The sequence below is a fragment of the Pongo abelii genome, chromosome 1 (assembly GCF_028885655.2).
Source record: "Pongo abelii isolate AG06213 chromosome 1, NHGRI_mPonAbe1-v2.0_pri, whole genome shotgun sequence".
Lineage (NCBI taxonomy): Eukaryota > Metazoa > Chordata > Mammalia > Primates > Hominidae > Pongo > Pongo abelii.
This window is the reverse complement of record NC_071985.2, coordinates 224,670,532-224,695,305: the sequence shown is the minus strand read 5'-3', so window position 1 is coordinate 224,695,305 and position 24,774 is coordinate 224,670,532. Positions and strand designations below refer to the sequence as shown.

The 24,774-nt window shown below is 46.5% G+C and overlaps 1 protein-coding gene across 1 annotated transcript in view; it reads left to right on the top strand.

Annotated features, from left to right (window-relative positions):
- The first annotated feature begins 275 nt into the window (after positions 1 to 275).
- Positions 276 to 24,774, top strand: part of SLC25A33 (solute carrier family 25 member 33) — a 45,986-nt gene continuing 21,487 nt past the window's right edge. The window contains exons 1-2 of the mRNA XM_024235920.3: positions 276 to 598; positions 14,387 to 14,566. Coding sequence (XP_024091688.1) covers positions 543 to 598; positions 14,387 to 14,566 — 236 coding nt within the window. The 5' untranslated portion in view covers positions 276 to 542. The remainder of the gene's footprint in view (positions 599 to 14,386; positions 14,567 to 24,774) is intronic.

Below are 24,774 nucleotides of genomic sequence, written 5' to 3'. Positions count from 1 at the left end.
TAAATATCACAAAGTAAACTTTTAAAATAAGGCAAGGCCTAGGGCCTCGAAAGGCTTCTCTGAGGAGCGAGGACCAGGCAGTCACAGCCAGTTTCCACTGCCTCCACGCTCCGGCCTAGGCCAGCCCCTCTCCCCAGTCATTCGCTCGGGACTGGCTCCGCCCCAGAACTGCGCAACCTCCCCGCCCACATCCGCGTCCTAACCAATGGGCGCTCGGAATTTGGGTCCACACCCCCGTCACGCCCCGCCCCAGACTCGCGCGCCCGTGACATCACGGCCCGGCCCCCGCCACGTGACGGCCGCGCGCCGGGCTCTAGCTCCCCGCTGGGCTCGCGCCGCAGAGGCCGGTGAGGCGCCGGCGGCCACGCCGCGGAAGGCGCGGGCCGAGCAGAGCCGGGCGTTGGAGCCCGCGCGCGCATGGAGGCGTTGCCTGCAGCCCCCTGAGGGCAGCGGGGAGACAAGACCCGGCGACCTCGCGCATCCCTCGAGCCGCCACGCGCTCTCGCCACCGGGCGGCGACGGGCCGCGGAGCCGGCGCGGCCATGGCGACGGGCGGCCAGCAGAAGGAGAACACGCTGCTTCACCTCTTCGCCGGCGGGTGAGTTCCCGGGCCCAGCCGCGCGCCTCACCCGCTGCGGCCCCCTCGGCCTTCGCCCTGGGCGCGGCCCCAGCCTCCCGCGGCGGTTACCGGCCTTCCCGGGGCTACGGCGCCGGCGCCCGGGAGGAGGAAGTCCCGGCGTCGGGGACTGGTGGGCAGGGCCGAGGGAGGGGGTCGGGCCTTCCTCACCCCTGCGTCCTGAACGCAGCCCCGAGGGCGGCTGTGCGCCGCCGCCCGTCCTCCCCGCTTCGTCCCCAGCTTTTCCCCATTCTGAGCAGTCAGTGGCCGGTGAGTGTTGCTCGGCGGCGGTCCTGCCTGGACGCTATGGCGCGGCCCCCCCTCCCCCGCCCCCTTCTCCTGTGGCCTCTCCCGAAGCGCAGCGCCTCAGAGCCCGTGGTAGGATCGCTGATGCTCGGGTGTGCCCGAGGTTCCTTAGGGCAGCGCGGGAGGTCATCCGGACGGGCAAAAAGGTCTGCGGACGTTGGACGTCAGCAAGGCCTGGATGGTGCTGGGGAACGGTGATGCTTGCGGCCACACGCGGGGTGGCTAAGCCAGGGACCCGGACTAAAATGAGGTCTGGAAGATGTGTTGAGACACTTCTCGCCGGCTGGTAGACGCTTCCAACGCCGGAGACCGCAGAGTTGTAAGGTGTTCCTTGTTTTGAAAGCTGCATTAGGTCTATGGTCAGGCACCTTTTTTCCAGCGGAGACAATGCATTTTTAGGAGATTGAGTTCTGCGGTTAGGAAGGGAGATGATGTTTACCTCCCTGCCCCTCGCCACCTCCCCCTCTCACCCCCCGCCGAGAATAGAAGGTAAAATATTTTTGAGTATTAGTAATTTTCTTTTTTCCTTTATCACAGCTGGTGGCTTGGGGTCCTTTCGGAGTCTTCCAGATATTTGGAGTCTTAATTTGAGGACCTCATCGGCCTGGCACAGGAATTTTTGAGTGTAGGATATTTTGCATAAAATAGTTTATCCTGGGATGATCATCTTGGCTTGAATAGTTTAGTTGCAGCCTGGATTCCTACCTGGATATGTTCCTTACAACAAACAATGGTTGAGAAACTTATCTTGGAAGATGACTGAGGAAAGCCTCTCTGAGCTTTTTTTGTACTTGTATTGTGGGCAGTCACCAGGTTACTTTAACCAAAAACTTCGGTGGGTCTTCATAGATAGGAAGAGTTTCTCATTCATCTCTTCCCTGTTATGCCCTTGCAACCCTTCCCTCCATGCCTCCATGTCTCCATTGAGACTTCCTTTTTTTTTTTGAGAGGGAGTCTTCCTCTGTCGCCCAGGCTGGAGTGCAGTGGTGCGATCTTTGGGCTCACTGCAACCTCCGCCTGCCGGGTTCAGGCGATTCTCCTGCCTCAGCCTCCCGAGTAGTTGGGACTACAGGCCCCGCCACCACGCCTGGCTAATTTTTTTTTTCTTTTTTTTTTTTTGAGACGGAGTTTCACTCTGTAGCCCAGGCTGGAGTGCAGTGGCGCCATCTCGGCTCACTGCAAGCTCCGCCTCCCGGGTTCCCGCCATTCTCCGGCCTCAGACTCCCGAGTAGCTGGAACTACAGGCACCCGCCACTGCGCCCAGCTTTTTGTATTTTTAGTAGAGACGGGGTTTCACCATGTTAGCCAGGATGGTCTTGATCTCCTGACCTCGTGATCCACCTGCCTCGGCCTCCCAACGTGCTGGTATTACAAGCATGAGCCACTGCGCCCGGCCACGCCCAGCTAATTCTTTTGTGTTTTGCTAAGAGGCGGAGTTTTGCCATGTTGGCCAGGCTGGCACTCCTGACCTCAAGTGATCGCCCACCTCGGCCTCCCAAATTGCTGGGATTACAGGCGTGAGCCACCACGCCCGGCGGAGACTTCCTTTCAGAGTAACGCAAGGGGGAAGCATTCTTAAATTAAGCCACTCTATATAAACTTGTCTTTCTTGGGAATTTTAAACAAGTTGGCCTTTTTTTTTTTTTTTGTCTCACACGTTTTTTAAGCCAAGAAGGATCATTTAAAAAAAAAAAAAAGGAATTTCTGCTCAGTGATTTTGACTTACTGTTTTTAGTGAGGTGGGCTTTTGTTTTTTTTGAGACATTGTCTCGCTGTGTCGCCCAGGCTGGAGTGCAGTGGCGCCATCTCAGCTCACTGTAAGCTCCGCCTCCCGGGTTCACGCCATTCTGCCTCAGCCTCCCGAGTAGCTGAGACTACAGGCGCCCGCCACCACGCCCGGCTAATTTTGTGTATTTTTAGTAGAGACAGAGTTTAACCGTGTTAGCCAGGATGGTCTCGATCTCCTGACCCCCTCTGCCCGCCTCGGCCTCCCAAAGTGCTGGGATTGCAGGCCTGAGCCACTGCACCTGGCCAGTGAGGTGGTCTTTTAAAATTTTTCTTTGTATTCCAAACCAGGAGAGTTGCATGCTGGAGCAGCCTCTATTGAGGCTCACTGTGAAATGGATGGTCCTGTCTTGTTGAATCTCCCTCTGTACCCTTCACTGTGCCCTCTGGCTGCCAGATTCTCCTACTAGGGCACCAGCCTTATACCTTGTGATGGAGTAAATCTGCAGTGGCCAGCACAGCTCTCCTGCTTGATTAAGATGTAGGTAGTTTATTAGGGTGGCGCCTGAAGCCATTGTATTTAACAAGTTTCTGTTCCTGTCTTGGCAGCAGTTTGAGACTCAAGAAAGAAAAGACAGCTTCCAAAAGGATGTTTTCAGAGTAACGAATTGGATTTTGATCCACTCTCACTAGCCTAAAATATTTTACCTCACTTTCTGTTAGGGAAGAACATGAAAGGAGCAGAGTGTAAAATGGCTGTATTGTATGGTTAAAATGAGTCCACCCAGAGGTCCCACCTACTCCGGTGGAATAAGTGCTGCCTTGCTCCAAGTAACTAGTTGCCGCTGTTGTTAAGCTGGCGTCTTTCCAGAAAACGAAGTGCACTTCCTTTGAAAAGAAGTCAGAGTCCCCACTTTAAAAATCTGTCACATTTCTCTTGTTTATTGAATAGCCGTTGGAAACCATAATATCAAACAAGTTTAAAACAAGTTTAATACTGCTAATTAATGATACTGAACAAGCATTTCTTTTTTTTTTTTTTTTTTTTTTTTTTTTTTTTTTTTTTTTTTTTTGAGACGGAGCCTCACTCTCACTCTGTCGCCCAGGCTGGAGTGCAGTGGTGCAATCTCTGCTCACTGCAACCTCCGCCTCCCGGGTTGAAGCGATTTGATTCGAGTGCCTCAGCCTCCCCAGTGGCTGGGATTACAGGCGTGTGCCACGATGCCCGGCTAATTTTTGTATTTTTAGTAGAGATGGGGTTTTGCCACGTTGGCTAGGCTTGTCTTGAACTCCTGACCTCAAGTGATCCACCTGTCTTGGCCTCCCAAAGTGCTAGGATTATACAGGTGTGAGCCACCACGCCCTGCCTGAAAAAGTATTTTTATTTATTTATTTATTTATTTTTGATACTCAGTTTCACTCGTTGCCCAGGCTGGAGTGCAGTGGTACGATCTCAGCTCACTGCAGCCTCCACCTCCTGGGTTCAGGTGATTCTCCTGCCTCAGCCTCCTGAGTAGCTGGGATTAAAGGCTTACGCCACCACGCCCGGCTAATTTTTGTATTTTTGTAGAGACGGGGTTTCACCATGTTGGACAGGCTGGTCTCGAACTCCTGCCCTCAGGTGATCCGCCCACCTCAGCCTCCCAAAGTGTTAGGATTACAGGTGTGACCCACTGGGCCCAGCCCTGTCATTCCTTTTCTATTGTTTAAACCACCTCATCAAGAAGAACACAGAAGTGCTTTGAGGTGGTCATTCTGTATGTAGGCTTCATTTGCCAAAGACAAAAATCCTATAAATTTTCCCCATCAAATAGCATGGGGGTTCTGTTTGTCTGTTAGTGCTAGTGATGTCCTTCATCAGCTGGGTAGCCACTTAACATAGCACAGTGCCCATTTAGATCTACCCAGTACCTGAAATAGCTGGGTTAAGCTGTCCTTAGATTTAGAGGTTGATCCTGGATTAGATGCTTTGGGTCTTATTTTTATGGCATGCTTTTTTGTTTTGTCATCCTAGCCTTTAAAATGTATTTTAATGGGAAGATAGTATATCTTTAAGATTTTAAACTAGGCCAGGTGTGGTGGCTCACGCCTGTAATGCCAGCACCATGGGAGGCTGAGGCGGGTGGATCACTTGAGGTCAGGAGTTCGAGACCAGCCTGGCCAACATGGCAAAACCCCGTCTCTACTGAAAATACAAAAATTAGCTGGGCATGGTGGCGCATGCCTGTAATCCCAGCTACTTGAGAGGCTGAGGTAGGAAAATCGCTTGAACCTGGGAGGTGGAGGTTGCAGTGAGCTGCGATCGCTCCACTGCACTCCAGCCTGGGAGACAGAAAGAGAGACTCCATCTCAGAAGAAAAAAAAAAATGAAAAACTTAAACTATAATAAGACACAGATATTTTCAAAATTCAATGTTTTCCCACCTAGTATGGGCAGCTGTTGCCAGGTGTACTCAGGTACTTGTCCTACAAATTAAATCTTTATCAGCTAATCGTTAGTTGTTTTTTGTTTTTTTTTTTCTTTTTTTGAAGCAGCATCTCTCTGTGTGGCTCAGGCTGGAGTGCAGTGGTGCCATCTCAGCTCACTGCAACCTCCACCTCCCGGGTTCAAGCAATTCTCGTGCCTCAGTCTCCCGAGGAGCTGTAATTACAGGCACGTGCCACCATGCCTGGCTGTTTTTTCCATTTTTACTAGAGACCAGGTTTCACCATGTTGGCCAGATTGGTCTCGAACTCCTGACCTCAGGTGATCTGCCCACCTCAGCCTCTGAAAGTGCTGGGATTACAGGCGTGAGCCACCGAGCCCAGCCAATGCCAGGTTTCAAGTAAAACTTTCCAAAAATTTACAGTGTATACAGAAAAGCACCTAATGTTTTTTAAATAGCACGATAGAGGTAGCAGGTAAAATGGCAGTTACCAAACTTCCAAAGATTAGGATTGCAGGATGTTTGGCAGTATCATTTGTTGGCAAAATGTGGATAAGCTGTGAGCCTGGAAAGCAGTTTACCATCAGTGGGGTAGTGATTATTATCAGAAAGAGCATACGGGCCTTGGTTTTAGTGCCTGATATGCATGTATGCATAGGGAACAGAGGCTGTTGTTGAAGACAGTTGGTTTTTACAAATTTTCCTTGATAGTTTAAACTCAGAGTTAAAAAGCACAATTCTGTGTGCATAATTTAAAATTTTATGACTTCTGATCACATAAAGATACTTTTTTTAAAATCCCAGTATATATTATAGTAGTAACATAGTAGTGTTACTCTGCTGTCAACTGGAGGTGAGGTGCCTAAGCCACAAGGGGAAAAATTAAACTATGGCAGCATGGGTGTAAAAGGATTAGAAGGTTAACTAGATCTTCATGTAATAAATACCAGACTTCAATTTTGGAAAGGAATAATGAGAGAAGGTAGAGGAATGGGGAGGGGAGTTTTTTTGGTTTTGGGTTTTTTTGTTTGTTTGTTTTTTTGAGACGGAGTTTTGCTCTTGTTACCCAGGCTGGAGTGCAGTGGTGTGATCTCAGCTCACTGCAACTTCTGCCTCCTGGGTTCAAGTGATTCAAGGGGAGCGTATTTTTATCTCTTAAGAAAAGGAATACATAGGCCGGGTGTGGTGGCTCATACCTGTGATCCCAGCACTTTATTTTTATTTTTATTTTTTTTGAGACGGAGTCTCACTCTGTCACCCAAGCTGGAGTGCAGTGGCGAGATCTTGGCTCATTGCAACCTCTGCCCTCCAAGTTCAAGAGATTCTCCTGCCTCAGCCTCCAGAGTAGCTGGGATTACAAGCGCCCGCCACCACGCCCGGCTAATTTTTTTTTGTATTTTTAGTAGAGATGGGGTTTCACCATCTTGGCCAGGCTGGTCTTGAACTCCTGATCTCATGATCCACCCGCCTCGGACTCCCAAAGTGCTGGGATTACAGGCGTGAGACACCGCGCCCAGCCAATCCCAGCACTTTAAAAGGAGGCCAAGGCAGGTGGATCACTTGAGGTCAGGAGTTTGAGACCAGCCTGGCAACATGGTGAAACCCCATCTCTACCAAAAATACAAAAAAAAATTTAGCTGGGCATGGTGGCGCAGGCCTGTAATCCTGGCTACTTGGGAGGCTGAGGCAGGAGACCACTTGAACCCGGGAGGCGGAGCTTGCAGTGAGCCGAGATCACGCCACTGCACTCCGGCCTGGGCAACAGAGCGAGACTCCGTCTAAAAAAACAGAAAAGGAATACATAGTTAAAAACAGAAAAGGTGCAGAAAAAATTCAATTGGTAGTTTCTTTTTAGAAAATTAGGCAAATAGACGTCAAAGAATATCCCTTGTGACTGCTTTTAGACATGTAGTTTAACAATTGTTCCTAGCTTTCCTCCACTGGATTCAATTCCTTCAGATGTTTGCTGTGAATGGAATATCTCACAGAGAAATTTTTTTTTTTTTTTTTTTGAAACGGAGTCTCGCTCTGTCGCCCAGGCTGGAATGCAGTGATGCAATCTCGGCTTACTGCAAACTCCATCTCCCAGGTTCACACCATTCTCCTGCCTCAGCCTCCTGAGTAGCTGGGACTATAGGCACCCGCCACAACGCCCAGCTAATTTTTTGTATTTTTAGTAGAGACGGGGTTTCACCGTGTTAGCCAGGATGGTCTCGATCTCCTGACCTTGTGATCCGCCCTCCTCAGCCTCCCAAAGTGCTGGGATTACAGGCGTGAGCCACCACGCCCAGCCCCACAGAGAATTTTCTTTGCAGTTTGGCATCAGTAACTGACTAGAACAGTGTTACCTTAGGAGCAAAATTAAATTAATGTCTAGGGTGTTTCCTCAGAACCGTTAAGACAAGCATGAGTCCCAGCTGGCCTTTGGAAGATTATTTATGTTAGTAAAACTCTTTAACTGCTTTCTTGAAAAGTTTAGGTATACATTTTTTTTGACTAGGCTCGTTTAGGGGGCGTTTAGTTGCAAGTAATAGAAGATTCAATTTCAAACCGGCTTGCTTATGGGTACAAAAACCTGAACTCTAAAGGGAGCACAGGCTTCAGGTGAGGGCTTAGCTGAGCAGTGTGTCAGTGTCACCGGGAGGGGCCCACCCACGCCTGCTTGGCCTCCAGTAACCTGCTTCATTCTAGGCTGGCCCTGCATAGAAGGGCTTCCAGCAGCAGCTCCTTGTATTTCTCCCACCATTGAGCAAATCTTCAGTGTAATTCTGGACCCACTAGGACATGTACCCCTTGCTCTAAACCAGTCATTGCTCCCAGGGAAATTATGCTGAGTACTTGGGCTGAAATCATATGCCCATCCCTAAACAGATAACAAGGCAAAGTAGATGTTATGATGTGGACATGCTTCAGTGAGTCAGGCCAAAACTAGACATGAGTTCAATCCTGTCCACTGTGTGACTTAAGAAATTAGGGATCTTGGCCAGGCGCAGTGGCTCATGCCTGTAATCCCAGCACTTTGGGAGGTCAAGGTGGGCAGATCACCTGAGGTCAGGAGTTCAAGACCAGCCTTGGCCAACATGGTGAAACCCCGTCTCTATTAAAAATACAAAAATTAGCCAAGCATTGTGGTGCACATCTGTAATCCCAGCTACTCAGGAGGCTGAGGCAGGAGAATTGCTTGAACCCAGGAGGCGGAGGTTGCAGTGAGCTGAGATTGCGCCAGCCTGGGCAACAAGAGTGAAACTCTGTCTCAAAAGAAAAAAAAAAAAAAAGAAATTAGGGATCTTGCTAAGACAGAGGAAGAGAGGGATGGATGCTGGGGAGGCAACCAGCAGTGCCACCAATCCATTTTACGGTTTTCAAATAGTGCCCATTTTATTGGTCTAGAACAGGTTTCTCAACTTTGGTTGGATGATTGTTTGTCTGTGAGGGATGGGCTCTCTCGTGCATTGTAGGATGTTTAGCAGCATCCCAGGCCTCTACCCACTAGATACGAGTAACCCCCTCTCCCCCATTTCAAAACCCAAAATGTCTTCAGACATTTTGTTACTGGGGTGGGGACAAAATTGGCCCCAGTTGAGAACTACTGGTTTAGAATAGTGGCTTTCAAACTTTTTTTTTTTTTTAAGTTTTTGTGGGTTTCTTGTTTGTTTTGTTTTGATTTTGTTTTTTCCCTTCCTGTCACCCAGGCTGGAGTGCAGGGGTATGATCACTGCTCACTGCAGCCTTGACCTGCCAGGCTCAAGCGATCTTCCCAACCTCAGCCTCCAGGGTAGCTGGGTGGCTGAGACTAGAGTAGCTGGGACTACAGGCGTGCGCCACCACGCCTGGCTAATTTCTGTAGTTTTTGTAGAGATGGGTTTTCACCACATTGCCCAAGCTGGTCTCGGAACTCCTGAGCTCAAGCAATCTGCCTGCCTTGGCCTCCCAAAGTGCTGGGATTACAGGTTTGAGTCGCTGTGCCCAGCCATGGCCTTCAAACTTTAATCATACACTGCTATGATTAACATGTTTGTGCATATCTTATGTATAATTATATTACCCTGTTACTTTTATACATACTATAAGACCTATACACAAAATAGAAATTAAATGGGCTGGGCGCGGTGGCTCACGCCTATAATCCCAGCACTTTGGGAGGCCCAGGTGGGCACATCACCTGAGGTCAGGAGTTCAAGACCAGCCTGGCCGACATGGTGAAACCCTGTCTCTACTAAAAATACAAACATTATCCAGGTAGGGTGGCGCATGCCTATAATCCCAGGTACTCATGAGGCTGAGGCATGAGAATCACTTGAATCTGGGAGGCAGAGGTTGAAATGAGCCGAGATCACGCCACTGCGCTCCAGCCTGGGTGACAGAGTGAGACTCTGATCGACAACAAAAAGCAAACAAACAAAACAAATTAAATGGTGGAGGTTATAAATAAAATGTTATTTCTTTCTGTATGCCAGTAGGTCATGGTGCACATCTCTTAGAGTATGTATCTCAGTTTGGAGATTCCTTGTCTAAAATACTGCTTGCCAGTCAGATTAGTCCATTTTCCAACTATGTGAGGCTAACGCTGTGTCAGCATGTAACTGGCGGTTGAATATGACTTTTCCTACTGTCTGAGCACTGGCTACTGGAGCCCTGATATGAACCAAGAGGCTCCTAGTCTAAGACTTAGGTGGAAGAACCTGCCCTGCTGCCATTGACCAGACTGTCTATGAGAGAAGAACGGTTGTGGATGTCAACATTGGGGCGTGTGGGCAGAGAGGATTTTACTATTATTGTCCCCAACTCTGTCCCCGGCCCCTAGTAGGTCTGGGCTACAGATTGAGAGAGCTTGTAAGGCAGGGAGACTGGTAGCTTGCTCTGTGGCCAGATGCCTGCTACAAGTGAGAGGCTGGTGCATCAGCCCAAGCCAGCAGGATGAGAAGGGACTGGGTAGTGTGCTTGGGAAGGACACTCAGTGACTCCCACTTTGAGCCAATCTTGTTAACTCCTAGAGGTTCCATTGGCTTGATGTCAAGGAGCATGGGGACCAGAGGAAGGAAAGGCACCTAGTTCTGCCTGCAAGCTCCCCAGGGCAAGTAAGGCAGAAGAGATGTGGGGATGAACTGCTGGTGGGATCAGTGTGGGGGATGAACTGCTGGTGGGATCAATGAGGGGGATGAACTGATGGTCGGATCAGTGAGAGTTCCCAGTGTTGGGGCTCATAGTAGGTTGAACGCCATCTACAATGAAAAAACATTCTCCAAGGCCTCCAGTACATCACAAACCTTTTTTTTTTTTTTTTTTGATACGGAGTCACTCTGTCGCTCAGGCTGGAGTGCAGTTGTGCGATCTCGGTTCACTGTAACCTCCACCTCCCAGGTTCAAGGGATTCTCCTGCCTCAGCCTCCTGAGTACCTGAGATTACAGGCACCTGCCACCACGCCACCAGCTAATTTTTGTATTTTTAGTAGAGACAGGGTTTCAGCATGTTGGTCAGGCTGGTCTCTAGAACTCCTTACCTCAAGTAATCTGCCCACCTAAGCCTCCCAGAGTGCTGGGATTACAGGTGTGAGCCACCACGCCCAACTTATTTCTATATATATATGTATGTATATTTCTATATATATATTTCTATATATGTATATTTCTATATATATCTTTCCATACATAAGTCTTTCTATATACATATATATATATATATATATATATATATATTTTTTTTTTTTTTTTTTTTTTTTTTTTTTGAGACGGGGTCTCACCCAGGCTGGAATGCAGTAGTGTCATCTCACCTCACTGCAGCCTTGACTTCCTTGGGTTCAGGTGATCCTCCTAAGTAGCGGGGACTACCGGTGTACACCACCATGCCTGACTAATTTGTTTTTGTTTTTGTAGAGACGGGACTCCAGCCTGGGTAACAGAGCAAGACCTTCTCTCTTTAAAAAAAAAAAAAAAGTGAGTGTGGCCTGCCACCTTGAAAGAGGTCACTGATTCGCTGTTACTAGGGCATTTGCTTTTTTGGATGAACACACCATCCTTTGATCAGTGGCATAGACTTGGATGACAGTTGGCCAAAGTAATGAGTGCAGTTTACTTAGGGACAAAACAAAGGTGGTTGACCTGTATGGTATTTGAACCTACTGGCTTTCTGATGAAAGGATTTACCCAGAAGCTCTTTTTTTCAATGATTTGGAGTTAGGTTATTGAACACAAATAGATTTCAGATATTTCTTTATTTTACTATGTAGCTGGTAAGTTTCTCAGTATCTTTAAATGTTATGCTTTTTAGGCATGTGGTTATTATGACAGGTAGGAGTATTTTGTATGAATAGACATGGGTTAGAAAGTTTTTACGTCTATCATTTTTATTTTTGTTATTTATTTATTTATTTATTTATTTATTTATTTATTTATTGAGACTGAGTCTTGGCTTTGTCACCCAGGCTGGAGTGTAGTGGTGTGATCTCAGCCCACTGCAACCTCTGCCTCCTGTTCTTAAGCCATCCTCCCACCTCAGCCTCCCGAGTTGCGGGACTATAGGCGCACATCACCACACCCAGCTAATTTTTTAATGTGTATTCTTGGTAGAGACAGGGTTTTGACCTGTTGCCCAGGCTGGTCTCCAACTCCTGAGCTCAAGTGGTCCACCCATCTCGGCCTCCTAAAGTGCTAGGATTACAGGCATGAGCTGCCACACCTGGCCAGTTCTATCTTTTTTTTAAATATTCCTTATTATAGCCTATTTTCTTTAGATATATTCTAGTGCTTGGAGCAAATTACACAAACCAATATTAAGCTAGGCCCACAACTTGATTAAAAATAGGCCAGGTGCGTGGCTCACGCCTGTAATCCCAGCACTTTGGGAGGCCAAGGCGTGTGGATCACTTGAGGTCAGGAGTTGAAGACCAGCCTGGCCAACATGGTGAAACCCCGTCTCTTCTAAAAATGCAAAAAAATACAGCTGGGACCTGTGGTCCCAACTACTCAGGAGGCTGAGCCACGACAATTGCTTGAACCCAGGAGGCGGAGGTTGCAGTGAGCTGAAATCGCACCACTGCACTCCCAGCTTGGGTGACAGAGTGAAACTGTCCCCCAAAAATAAATAGGTAAATAAATAAAATAAAATAATCCCTCATGGGGATTTTACTTCATTCATTACTTTCAGAGTGTGTGTTAGGTACTAGGTTTGCTTTGCTTCTAGATTTCCAACGTTGGCCTCTGGTGGAGAAGGGAAGCTGCATAAACATTCTATACGTCCAGGCCTGTTTTTCCTTCCTGTTGTTGCCTTTCCCAGGCGGAGATGCTGGTGCTCTATCGTTTTTATTGACCCACCTATTTTATGCCAGGTGCCTGCTACACTCTAGTTGCAAGAATGTACAAACAGCTTTTCTCCAAGGAGCTCCCAGTCTAGTGAGAAAGACTTTTTTTCAAATACTTAGAAACCTTGGAAGACATTTTCCTTGAAATCTCAATTGAATAATTTCTTTGCTTGGTAAATACTGTTTAGGAACTTGGTGAGCCCTGATGCCAGGGATAGAAAGATAAGTAAGGCCCTAGGTCTGAATCTTGAGGAACTCATCAGATTATAGAGCAATGTTTTCCAGAGTGAGGCCTGTGTCACTGGTAGGCATGGGTGAGGATGTATCTATGGCCCTTGACGTTGTTAATTATAACTAGCCCATCAAACATGTTATTTCATTGGTAGAATTGTTGAAGAGATGATGGAAGTAGGTATTTTAGGATAAATAAGTGAGTTGCCTTGAAGAAAAATATTTAAATAGTAATTCAGGTAATATCTCGATATGAATATGTTATAAGGGTAATACTCAAATGATGGGCTTAGGGGAACCCTGATCCAGAGAGACAGTGTGAGTAATGAAAACACAGGATTAACTGATTAGTTGTGAATGAGGGAAACACAGGGACTTCATTGTTGAAGGTGATTAATCAGATTTTTTTTTTTTTTTTAAAGACAGTCTTGCTCTGTCACCCAGGCTGGAGTGCAGTGACACAATCTTGGCTCACTGCAACCTCCTCCTCCCGCATTCAAGCTATTCTCCTGCCTCAGCCTCCCCAGTAGCTGGAATTACAGGCGTTACAGGCATGTGCCACCACACACGGCTAATTTTTGTACTTTTTTTTTAGTAGAGATTGGGTTTCACCCTGTTGGCCAGGCTGGTCTCGAACTCCTGGCTTCAAGTAATCCACCTGCCTCAGCCTCCCAGAATGGTAGTATTACAGGTGTGAGCCACAGTGCCTGGCCAAACGTAATTAATCAAATTTTAAGAAGGGTCTGTATTGGGGTAAATATTGATTTTCAAAATAGTATCTTCACCTGAATGAACTATTTTTGTTTAAATGTGCAAAAATACTTTTCTAGAGTATTCATTGCAGCATGGTAGTGAAATTGGAAATGATATGAATGTCCAACAGTAGGAAATTGGTTAAAATCTTGTCAATCGATAAGGTAGAGATAGTATGAAGCCATTGCAAATGATGAAGCAGGTGCATAATTTGCCATAAAAGGGCACTCAGTATACCTAGATACTGGGAAGGGGGTTAGGTGAAAATGCCAAGGATGGAAAGCCCCAAAGGATGTGCTAATGTGGGAATAGTAGTTACCCTTTAGCTCTGGGATTTTAACTTTTTTTTTTTTTTTTGAGATGGAGTCTTGCTCTGTTGCCCAGGCTGGAGTGCAATGGCGAGATCTCCGCTCACTGCAACCTCTGCCTCAGCCTCCTGAGTAGCTGGGATTACAGGCATGCACCACCACGCCCGGCTAATTTTTGTATTTTTAGTAGAGATGGGGTTTTGCTATGTTGGCCTGGCTGGTCTCGAACTCCTGACCTCAGGTGATCCACCTGCCTCGGCCTCCCAAAGTGCTGAGGTTCAACTAATTTTATTAACCTTTGTTGTGTTCTAGTTTGTTGTTGTTTTTTTTTTTTTTGGAAACGGAGTCTTGCTCTGTCACCCAGGCTGGAGTGCAGTGGCACTATCTTGGCTCACTGCAGCCTCTGCCTCCTGGGTTCACGCCATTCTCCTGCCTCAGCCTCCTGAGTAGCTGGGACTACAGGCGCCGCCACCACGCCCGGCTAATTTTTTTTTTTTTTTTGTATTTTTAGTAGAGACAGGGTTTCACTGTGTTAGCCAGGATGGTCTCGATCTCCTGACCTCGTGATCCGCCCACCTCAGCCTCCCAAAGTGCTAGGATTACAGGGGTGAGCCACCGCGCCCGGGGTGTTCTAGTTTTAAAGAGAGAAAAGCTAAACTTAGCATTCCATTGTGTAGAGAATAGTATAGCTTCTCTGATGTGCTTTGGTTTCCCTTCTTACAGGTGTGGAGGCACAGTTGGTGCTATTTTCACTTGTCCACTAGAAGTCATTAAGACACGGTTGCAGTCTTCAAGATTAGCTCTCCGGACAGTCTACTATCCTCAGGTTCATCTGGGGACCATTAGTGGAGCTGGAATGGTGAGACCAACATCCGTGACACCTGGACTGTTTCAGGTTCTGAAGTAAGTTGGGTCTTCTCTGCTCCTGCCACCCGCACACCCTGTACCGCCACTGTCAGCGCAGGATGTTCGTCAGGCTTATCAAATGTGGTGTTCTGTTTGCATAGCCTCGGTCCTAACTTAAGAATTAGATTTCTTTCCAACACCTTTGAGCTCTGACCTTGCTCCCCAGGCAGCAGGGGTCCCAGTGTACATGTGACCATCATCCAGGGCAGTTAGAATAAACCTAGCAAAGCAAACCAAAAATCCAAGTGTAAATTGTTGCATCACATCATTGCTCTTGCTCAAAGCTTTTGAGGGAAATGAAGATAAGAGGTGGTAGAGTAAAATTTTAAAAATTGCACAACAGAAGAGTTGTGAATATTTTATTTTATTTTATTTATTTTATTTATTAACTTTTTTTGAGACAGAAGAATCTCGCTGTGTCACCCAAGCTGGAGTGCAATGGTGCGATCTCGGCTCGCTACAGGTGATCTGCCCACCTCGGCCTCCCAAAGTGCTGCTGGGATTACAGGCGTGAGCCACCGCACCCAGCCGTGAATATTTTTAAAAGAAATAAAATGTTTGTTTGTTTTGTTTTGTTTTGTTTTGTTTGAGACGGAGTTTCGCTCTTGTTGCCCAGACTGGAGTGCAATGGCACGATCTTGGCTCACCGCAACCTCTGCCTCCTGGATTCAAGCGATTCTCCCGCCTCAGCCTTCCGAGTAGCTGGGATTACAGACATGCGCCACCATGCCCGGCTAATTTTGTATTTTTCATAGAGATGGGGTTTCTCCATGTTGGCCAGGCTGGTCCCAAACTCCCAACCTCAGGTGATCCGCCTGCCTCAGCCTCCCAAAGTGCTGGGATTACAGGCATGAGCCACTGCACCGGGTTTTTTTTTGCTTTTTATTGGGAAATATTTTTAAATGTATAGAAAAGTTATATTTAATATAATGAGTTTTAAAATTTGTTTTATACCTGAGCTACCTGCCCATTTTATTATTTTTTTCTGTAGAAAAAATAATTCATTTGCTTATAAAATAGCCAAATATTCTTAAGTCAAATTTGGCTTATCAGTCTATGCTTAAGGTAGAATCAAATTCAGAAGAGAACTGATTGAATATCTGATTTTTAGCTCAGGACCTTCTACTTTGAGATGCTCTATAAATAATAGTTGAATTTAACTGAGCGTGATATTCAAATCTTTGAAACTGATTCTTGGGCAAGAGTGTGTTCAAGAAAGACATCAAGAAAGCTATCAGTGTAGAGATTTATTTGGGAAATATTAGAAAAAGAAGTAATAAAATGGAGATGCTCTGTCTTAAAAACAACACATTTAGGTCTTTTTTTTTTTTTGAGATGGAGTCTCACTCTGTCGCCCAGGCTGGAGTGCAGTGGCGCGATCTCCACTCACTGCAAGCTCCGCCTCCTGGGTTCACGCCATTCTCCTGCCTCAGCCTCCTAAGTAGCTGGGACTACAGGCGCCCGCCATCACGCCCAGCTAATTTTTTTGTATTTTTAGTAGAGACGGGGTTTCACCATGTTAGCCAGGATGGTCTCGATTTCCTGACCTCGTGATCTGCCCACCTTGCCCTCCCAAAGTGTTGGGATTACAGGCGTGAGCCACCGCACCCGGCCACATTTAGCACTTTTAGGCACAATTTAGATAAGGCAGGATGAGTTGGAGAGTGCTTAATTTATTTTTAGGTACGTTTTATTTGTAAAACCCAACTATGAGTCACTCGGGCATTCATGCCAAATGTGTGCAAAGGTGCATCTGAGCTTACTGAGCAAAACTGAACAGCAAGACCAGATGCCAGGGAGAAGTGAGAGCATCAGAAGCCCAGCGAGAGAACAGGGAGATCGGTGTCCAAGACTCCAGGAGAAATTGGGGTTTTTGTTTGTCTGTTTGTTTGTTTGTTTTCTTTTTTTGAGACAGATTCTCACTCTGTCACCCAAGCTGGAGTGCAGTGGTACGATCTCTGCTCACTGAGACCTCTGCCTCCTGGGTTCAAGCGATTCTCCTGCCTCAGCTTCCCGAGTAGCTGGGATCACAGGCGTGCACCACGATGCCTGGCTAATTTTTGTATTTTTGGTAGAGACAGGGTTTTACCATGTTGGCCAGGCTGGCCTTGAACTCCTGACCTCAGGAGATCTGCCTGCCTTGGCCTCCCAAAGTACTGGGATTATGGGCATGAGCCGCTGCGTCTGGGTGAGAATCAGGTTTTTAAATTAAATGCTAAGAAGAGGAGTGGAGACACTGGGCAGGAAGGTTGGGGGTGGGTACAGGAGGGACAGAAGCACAGAGATGTGGAGGGACACTTTGCTCTCAGGACAGATCCGAGTCCATGGCCCCCATCAAGATGGGACTGTGAGAACACCCCTCCTGCTTTGCCTTTTCACATGCTTAGGCGGTGCCAGTGTCCCGGGTGACACCTTTCTTCTAAGGAACATGCAGTGTTTTGGACATAAGGAAACTGAGACAGGTAATGTTACTTCAGTAACATTCAAAACGAACTTCCTCTTGCCAAATAACTCATGACTAGTGAATTTGGATTTACTGTAACTGGGGAACTGTTACCCAAAAGTGTGGGTGTCAACAGGGCCAAGCCTGGAAGGTAAACGGGAATGTTTCTCCATTTTAGGTTTTACAAGATATGTGGGTTGAGTGTCCCTTATCTGAAATGCTTGGGACCAGAAGCAATGTGGATTTCGGATTTTGGAATATTTGCTTCATCATACCAGTTCAGCATCCCCAGTCCAGAAATACGAAATGCTCCAATGGGCATTTCTTTCAGCATGTTGTCACTCAAAAAGTTTGTGATTTTAGAACATTTTGGATTCTTATGGCTTTCTAATCTCCAGTAAATCCAGCCCCCCCAATAAGAGATTGTGTGTGTGTCTGTGTGTGTGTGTGTGTGTCTGTGTGTGTCTGTTCCCTCCCCTCAATTAGGGCAATTGTTTAGTAAAATTTAAATCAAAGGAAAAAGGCCACTCCATGTTTTAATACAGGAACAACTTCCACACCGCACAAAAGACAAACTATTTTCATTACAGTCCCACCGGCTTCATTGGTTAATAACAGCTACACAATAATGAGCCATCACTTACATATGAATACTTTAATCAATTAATTAATTTTTTTTTTTTTGGAGACAGAGTTTCACTCTTGTTGCCCAGGCTGGAGTGCAATGGCGCGATCTCGGCACAACCTCCGCCTCCCAGGTTCAAGCGATTCTCCTTCCTCAGCCTCCCAAGTAGCTGGGATTACAGGAATGTGCCACCACACCAGGCTAATTTTGTATTTTTATTAGAGACAGGGATTCTCCATGTTGGTCAGGCTGGTCTCAAACTCCCAACCTCAGGTGATCTGCCCGCCTTGGCCTCCCAAAGTGCTGGGATTACAGGCGTGAGCCACTGCGCTCGGCATGAATACTTTTAAAATCAGTTTATTTTATTGACATCAAAATACAAACAATGGCGTTATTAAGTAAAATTTTAGTTATAATGTTTTGTCAGAAGGATGTTTGTAAAGTGGCACTTTTCACCCAAGAACTATTTTATTTAAGCTTTATTTCCTCAGCTTTATTATATATTTTTAAAATTCTGGGCTGGGCACGGTGGCTCATGCCTGTATTCCTAGCACTTTGAGGGGCCAATGCAAATGGATTGCTTGAGCCCAGGAGTTTGAGACCAGCCTGGGCAAGGTGGCGAAATCCCATCTCTACAAAAAATACAAAAAATTAGCCGGGCATGTTGGCATGGACCTATAATCCCAGCTACTCAGGAGGCTGAGCTTAGGAGTTGAATATAACTGAGCATGATATTCAGATCTCTGAAACTGATTCTTGGGCAAGACTGTGTTCAAGACAGACATTTATCAAGAAAGCTACTTATTGTAAAAATGTATTTGGGAAATGTTAGAAAAAGACGTAATAAAATGCAGGTGCTCTGTTGCAAAAACCACACATTTAGCACTTTTAGGCACAATTTACGTAAGACAGGATGTCCTTGAGACCAGGAGATCAAGGCTGCAGTGAGCTGTGATTGTGCCACTGTACTCCAGCCTGGGCAATGGAATAAGACCCTGTGTCAAAAAAAAAAGAAAGATTCTCTCACACAACTATTTAATAACTTTCAAGTACAGGACTACTTTAAAAAAATTGTGGGTACATAGTAGGTGTATACATTTATGAAGAAAACTCCTTTTACGTGGTAGTATTTCATTGATTTTTCACAGCCTTAGCAGATTAGTACTTAGGCGTGACATTACCTCTATTTTAGAGAAGAGGACATGCAGGTTAAGGGTTAAGTGACATGCCCAAAGTCATGTTCAGTGTATATCCACCTTGTTTCTAAGAAAGATTTGAAGCCGCTAAAGTAAAGTAAGAAATGAACAAGCCCCAGACACAAGGCTGAGCCTCTGCTGCTTCTCCACGAAGGCCCAGCAGTTCCCAGCTCAGAGACTCCTAGGACTGCACCCTCCTGCCTCCGTGGCTATTGCTTCTGTTTCCTTTGCTGTGCTGCAGCATTACAGCCTCTGGCTGTTGGAGGGTCCAGGGCCCAGACCGTGGCCTTCTCTAGCTACTGCCACTCCTGTGGGCGCACTTAGTTTCATGGCTGTAAATACCATCTGTAAGCTGGCAGCCTTTCTGCTCTGAGCCTCACACGCTCCATCCGGCTGCCTGTTCGACAGCTTGGATGTTTATTAGCCATCCAAGAGTAACGTGAGCAAAACAGAACTCCATAAAACCTGCTGCTCCCAGAGTCTTCCCTGTCTCTGCTAAAGGCAGCTCCATCTTTCCAGCTACACAGATCTCAAGCTTCATAGTCATCCTTGGATCTTATTTCTCAGCCCTGCAGCAAATCCTATCAAGTCTACCTTCAAAATAAATACAGAATCTGACCCCTTTTCACTACTTCCTCCACCACTGTCCTGATGGAAGCCACCGTATCTCACCTATATTGGTGCATTCGCTTCCTGACTGCTGTGGCTTGAAAGCTTGCTGCCCTCTACCCTCAGTCTGTTCTCAGCAGAGCACCCAGAGAACCCTCTGCTCAGATCCTCTGCTCAGAGTTGCTGTCTCCCTCTGGGTAAGAGCTACAGCTATCCCTGTGGCCTACTAGGTTCTACACGATTGTCACCCTTCCCATTACTTCTGACTTTTCATCTCCTATTTTCCCCTTTGCCTCTCCAGCCTCCTTTTTGTTCCTTTAAAAGGCCAGAAACATTTCCCACCGCAGGGTGTTTGCAGTAGACATTGTCTGCATGGCTGACTTCCGCTGTCATCACCTTGCAGGAAGACCCTACAGTGACCATGCTATTTAAAAGCAAACTCTCTGCAACACCCCAGCCTGCTTTCCTGCTTTATTTTTATCCGTAGCACTTACGTCCATCAACATACAGTGTAGTTTACTTATTTCTATTCTTTTCTCCCTCTTCACCACCCCTTCCAATGGGACTTCTTTGGAGGTAGTGACTTTGGTTTCTTTTAATTACTGAAATCGTCCCCAAGCATCGAGAATGTTGCCTGTCACATAGCAAGCATTCCATACAAATTGAATGCATGAGTTTTGGCATGTCAGGAAGATATTGCATATAAAGGGCTTAACACCCTCCCTCCATGTAAATAATAAAAGCTGCTGTCATTATAATAGCTACTCTCTGCTTTTAAACACAAGGTTTTTGTTTGTTTGTTTGTTTTGGCTTGTAAACAACAGAAATTTATTTCTCACAGTTCTGGAAGGTGGAAGTCAGAGATGAGGGTGCTAGCAGTATTCTGGTAAGGGCCCTCTTCTGGGTTGTAGACTGCTGTCTTCTTGTTTCCTCACATGGTGGAAAGTGGGTGAGAAAGTTCTTATGAGGGTCACTAATTCCATTCATGAATGCCCCTCTAACCTCAAAACTTAATTATCTCCCAAAGGCTTCACTTCCTAATACCATCACATTGGGAGTTATGATTTCAACCTAAGAGTTTGGGGGGACACAAATATTCAGTCCATTGCAGTTACCATACAACTCAGCAATTCTACTCTTAGGTATACAGCTAAGAAGATGAAAACACATGTCCATAAAAATCTGTACACAAATATTCACAGCAGCATTATTCATGATAGTCAAGAAGTGAAAACAACCCAAATGTCCATCAACTGAGGCATGGATAAACAAAACTGTGGTATATCCATGTAATGGAATACTACTTGTCAATTGAAAAGAAGCTCTGTGGGCCAGGTGCGGTGGCTCATGCCTGTAATGCCAGCACTTTGGGAGGCTGAGGCAGGTGGACTGCTTGAGCCCAGGAGTTTGAGACCAGCCTGGGTAACATGGCAAAACCTCATCTCTACAAAAAATACAAAATTTAGCTGGGTGTGCTGGCATGCACTTGCAGTAGCTACTTGGGCGGCTGAGGTAGGAGGATCACCTGATTCCAGGGAGGTCAAGGCTGCAGTAAGCCGAGATCACGCCATTTTACTCCAGCCTGGGAAACAAAGCAAGACCCTGTCTCAAAAGAAAAAAAGAAAAAAGAAGCAGCGGCCCTGTGCCCATTAAGCGGTGACACTGCAGCCGCTAGAAACCACTGATCTCCTTCCTGCCTCTATGTTTTCGCCTATTCTGGGCATTTCACATAAATGGAATCATGCAAGATGTAGCTATTTGTCCCTGTTTTCCTTCACTTAAGATAATGTTTTCAGGGTTCAGGCGTGTTGTAACATGTATCAGTACACTTCATTCCTTTTTATGGCTGAATAAAACCAAAAAGGTCTGTATGGATGTGTAACTTGATTGATTTAAATGACCAACAAGATAGATAGAAAACTATTGATGATAACGTAGATTTCTCATGAGATAAAAGTTTCGCTGTGTTTTTTTTGTTGTTGTTGTTGTTTTAAGTATTTACTGATCATTCTTGGGTGTTTCTGGGAGAGGGGGATGTGGCAGGGTCATAGGATAATAGTGGAGAGAAGGTCAGGAGATAAACACATGAACAAAGGTCTCTGGTTTTCCTAGGCAGAGGTCCCTATGGCCTTCTGCAGTGTTTGTGCCCCTGAGTACTTGGGATTAGGGAGTGGTGATGACTCTTAAAGAGCATGCTGCCTTCAAGCATCTGTTTAACAAAGCACATCTTGCACCGCCCTTAATCCATTTAACCCTGAGTTGACACAGCACATGTTTCAGAGAGCACGGGGCTGGGGGAAAGGCCATAGATCAACAGCATCCCAAGGCAGAAGAATTTCTCCTCCCAGACAGGGCGGCTGGGCAGAGGCGCTCCTCATTTCCCAGACAGGGCGGCCGGGCAGAGGCGCTCCTCACATCCCAGACGATGGGCGGCCGGGCAGAGGCGCTTCTCACATCCCAGACGATGGGCGGCCGGGCAGAGGCGCTCCTCACTTCCCAGACGGGGTGGCCGGGCAGAGGGGCTCCTCACATCCCAGACGACGGGCGGCCGGGCAGAGACGCTCCTCACTTCCTAGACGGGGTGGCGGCGGGGCAGAGGCTGTAATCTTAGCACTTTAGGAGGCCAAGGCAGGCGGCTGGGCGGTGGAGGTTGTAGCGAGCTGAGATCACGCCACTGCACTCCAGCCTGAGCAACATTGAGCATTGAGTGAGCGAGACTCCGTCTGCAATCCCAGCACCTCGGGAGGCCGAGGCGGGCAGATCACTGGAGGCCAGGAGCTGGAGACCAGCCCGGTCAACACGGCGAAACCCCGTCTCCACCAAAAATACAAAAACCAGTCAGGCGTGGCGGCGCGCGCCTGCAATCCCAGGCAGTCGGCAGGCCGAGGCAGGAGAATCACAGGAGCCCGAGGCAGGGAGGTTTGCAGCGAGCTGAGATCACGGCAGTACAGTCCAGCTTTGGCAACACAGGGAGACCGAAAAAAGAAGGAGAGGGAGACCGAAGAGAAGGAGAGGGGAGAGGGACTGTTTTTTTTTTTTTTTTAAACCTTAAAGTCTTTTATCTCTTAATAGAGGCAAAAAAAAAGGGGGGGGGAATATCGTATTACATAATTCTCATGTGAAGAAAGCATACTCACTCTTTGGGGGAAATGTGTATCTTTTCCTGTTAATAAGTTCTAAAGGCAGAGTCTGTAACACAGGACTTACATAAAAACAATATACCAACTTAGGAAGCTTTGGGGGGCTTAAAAGAGGGTGACTCCTTTTCAGGCCGCCACCATGTGGGTTGAAGCCACCATCCTCTCTCACCTGGATTATTGTACAGCTTTCTATTTCTTCATTAACCATCCCTAAGCTAACAACAGTGACGATGGTTTACAGAGAGGGTCTTTATCTAGTAAGTGATCAAACAAGAACAAGGGCACAGGCTTTTGTCTTATCTACAAAGCCCATGTTAGTTTCCTGTTGACATTTTTGGAAGACACTTTGTTATTCAAAAACCCATACAAGGCTGGGTACAGTGGCTCACCCTTGTAATCCCAGCACTTTGGGAGGCCAAGGCAGGTGGATCACCTGAGGTCAGGAGTTAGAGACCAACCTGGCCAACATGGTGAAACCACGTCTCTACTAAAAATACAAAAACCAGCCGAACATGGCGGCACATGCCTGCAATCCCAGCTTCTCGGGAGGGTGAGGCAGGAGAATCACTTGAACCTGGGAGGTGGAGGTTGCAGTGAGCCGAGATCATGCCACTGCCTTCCAGCCTGGGCAACAGAGCGAGACTCCATCTCAAAAAAAAAAAAGAGAAAAGAAAAAAAACCCATGCAAATAACATGGTCATTCGTTTAAAAGTTGTCTGCTTATGGCCGGGCCTGGCGACTTACGCCTGTAATCCCAGCACTTTGGGAGGCCGAGGCGGGAGGATCACCAGGTCAGGAGATAGAGACTGTCCTGCTAACACGGTGAAACCCCATCTCTACTAAAAACATAAAAAATTAGCTGGGCGTGGTGGCAGGTGCCTGTAGTCCCAGCTACTCCGGAGGCTGAGGCAGGAGAATGGCGTGAACCCAGGAGGCGGAGCTTGCAGTGAGCCGAGATCGCGCCACTGCACTCCAGCCTGGGCAACAGAGCAAGACTCCGTCTCAAAAACAAAGTTGTCTGCTTGTTAATAGTCTCACTCATTTGGGGAATACTACTTTAAAAGACTTGTCAGAGAACAGAATTTGTTTATAGGAAGTTTATTTTTCAAAATTCAGAGAAAAAATATTCTTCATTCTGTTAAAGAAAAGTATTCTGTTAAAGAAAAAATATTCTCTATTGAAGAACCTATCTCGAACCAATCTTTTTTTAAAATAGTTACTTAAAAAGCAAAAAGGCAATATGTTAACAGATTCAGGTATCTGCTATTAAATTTGCCAGAGTAATAAATAGTATATGTATTTCAGGTATCTGCTTTTAAAAAAAATAAAAATCTTCTGGCTTAATATTTTCCAGCAAAGTTCTTACTATTTAAACTGCTGAGATACATTCTTTTTGTTTTTCTTTTTTTTTTGAGACAGAGTCTTGCTCTGTCACCCAGGCTGGAGTGCAGTGGCACCATCTCTGCTCACTGCAACCTCTGCCTCCTGGGTTCAAGCTATTCTCCTGCCTCAGCCTCCTGAGTAGCTGGGACTACAGGCACGTGCCACCATGCCCGGCTAATTTTTTTTTTTGTATTTTTAGTAGAGACGGGGTTTCACCGTATTAGCCAGGATGGTCTCGATGTCCTGGCCTTGTGATCCACCCACTTCGGCCTCCCAAAGTGCTGGGATTACAGGCGTGAGTCACTGCGCCCAGCCCTCTTTGTTTTTTCAAGTGCCTTTTTCATCTTAAAAGTAACGTGTTAGTGATCTCCTATCTATCTTTTAGGAACTGCGGTGTTCAGATGAGACATTTGTCTTGGATTAGTCTGTGGTATGCATATTATGATATAAAACTAGTGAAGAGAATAAAATGCTACAAACAAGACCCTGATTTTTTTTTTTTCCCATTTTTTTCCTAAATGAAAGTTTGTGACTGTGGGAAAATGAGTCGATCCTTCTGGGCTTGATTTTGCAGCTGAAATGTACCATTTATAGTAGGATCTTAATTGTTCCAGAAAAGTTTTATAAACATCAAGCTAGGTTAGAAGTTTGGATTATGTAACAGATTTGGCTTTTTGCCAACTGTTATTATGTGTAACTATGGAGACCGCCTTTCTTAAGTTCTTAACAGGCCTGAGTCACTTGAGGACACGAGTTCTCTACTGCATTATGGATGAGCGGCTTCAAGCTTCCTGGAGCCAGAGATTCCC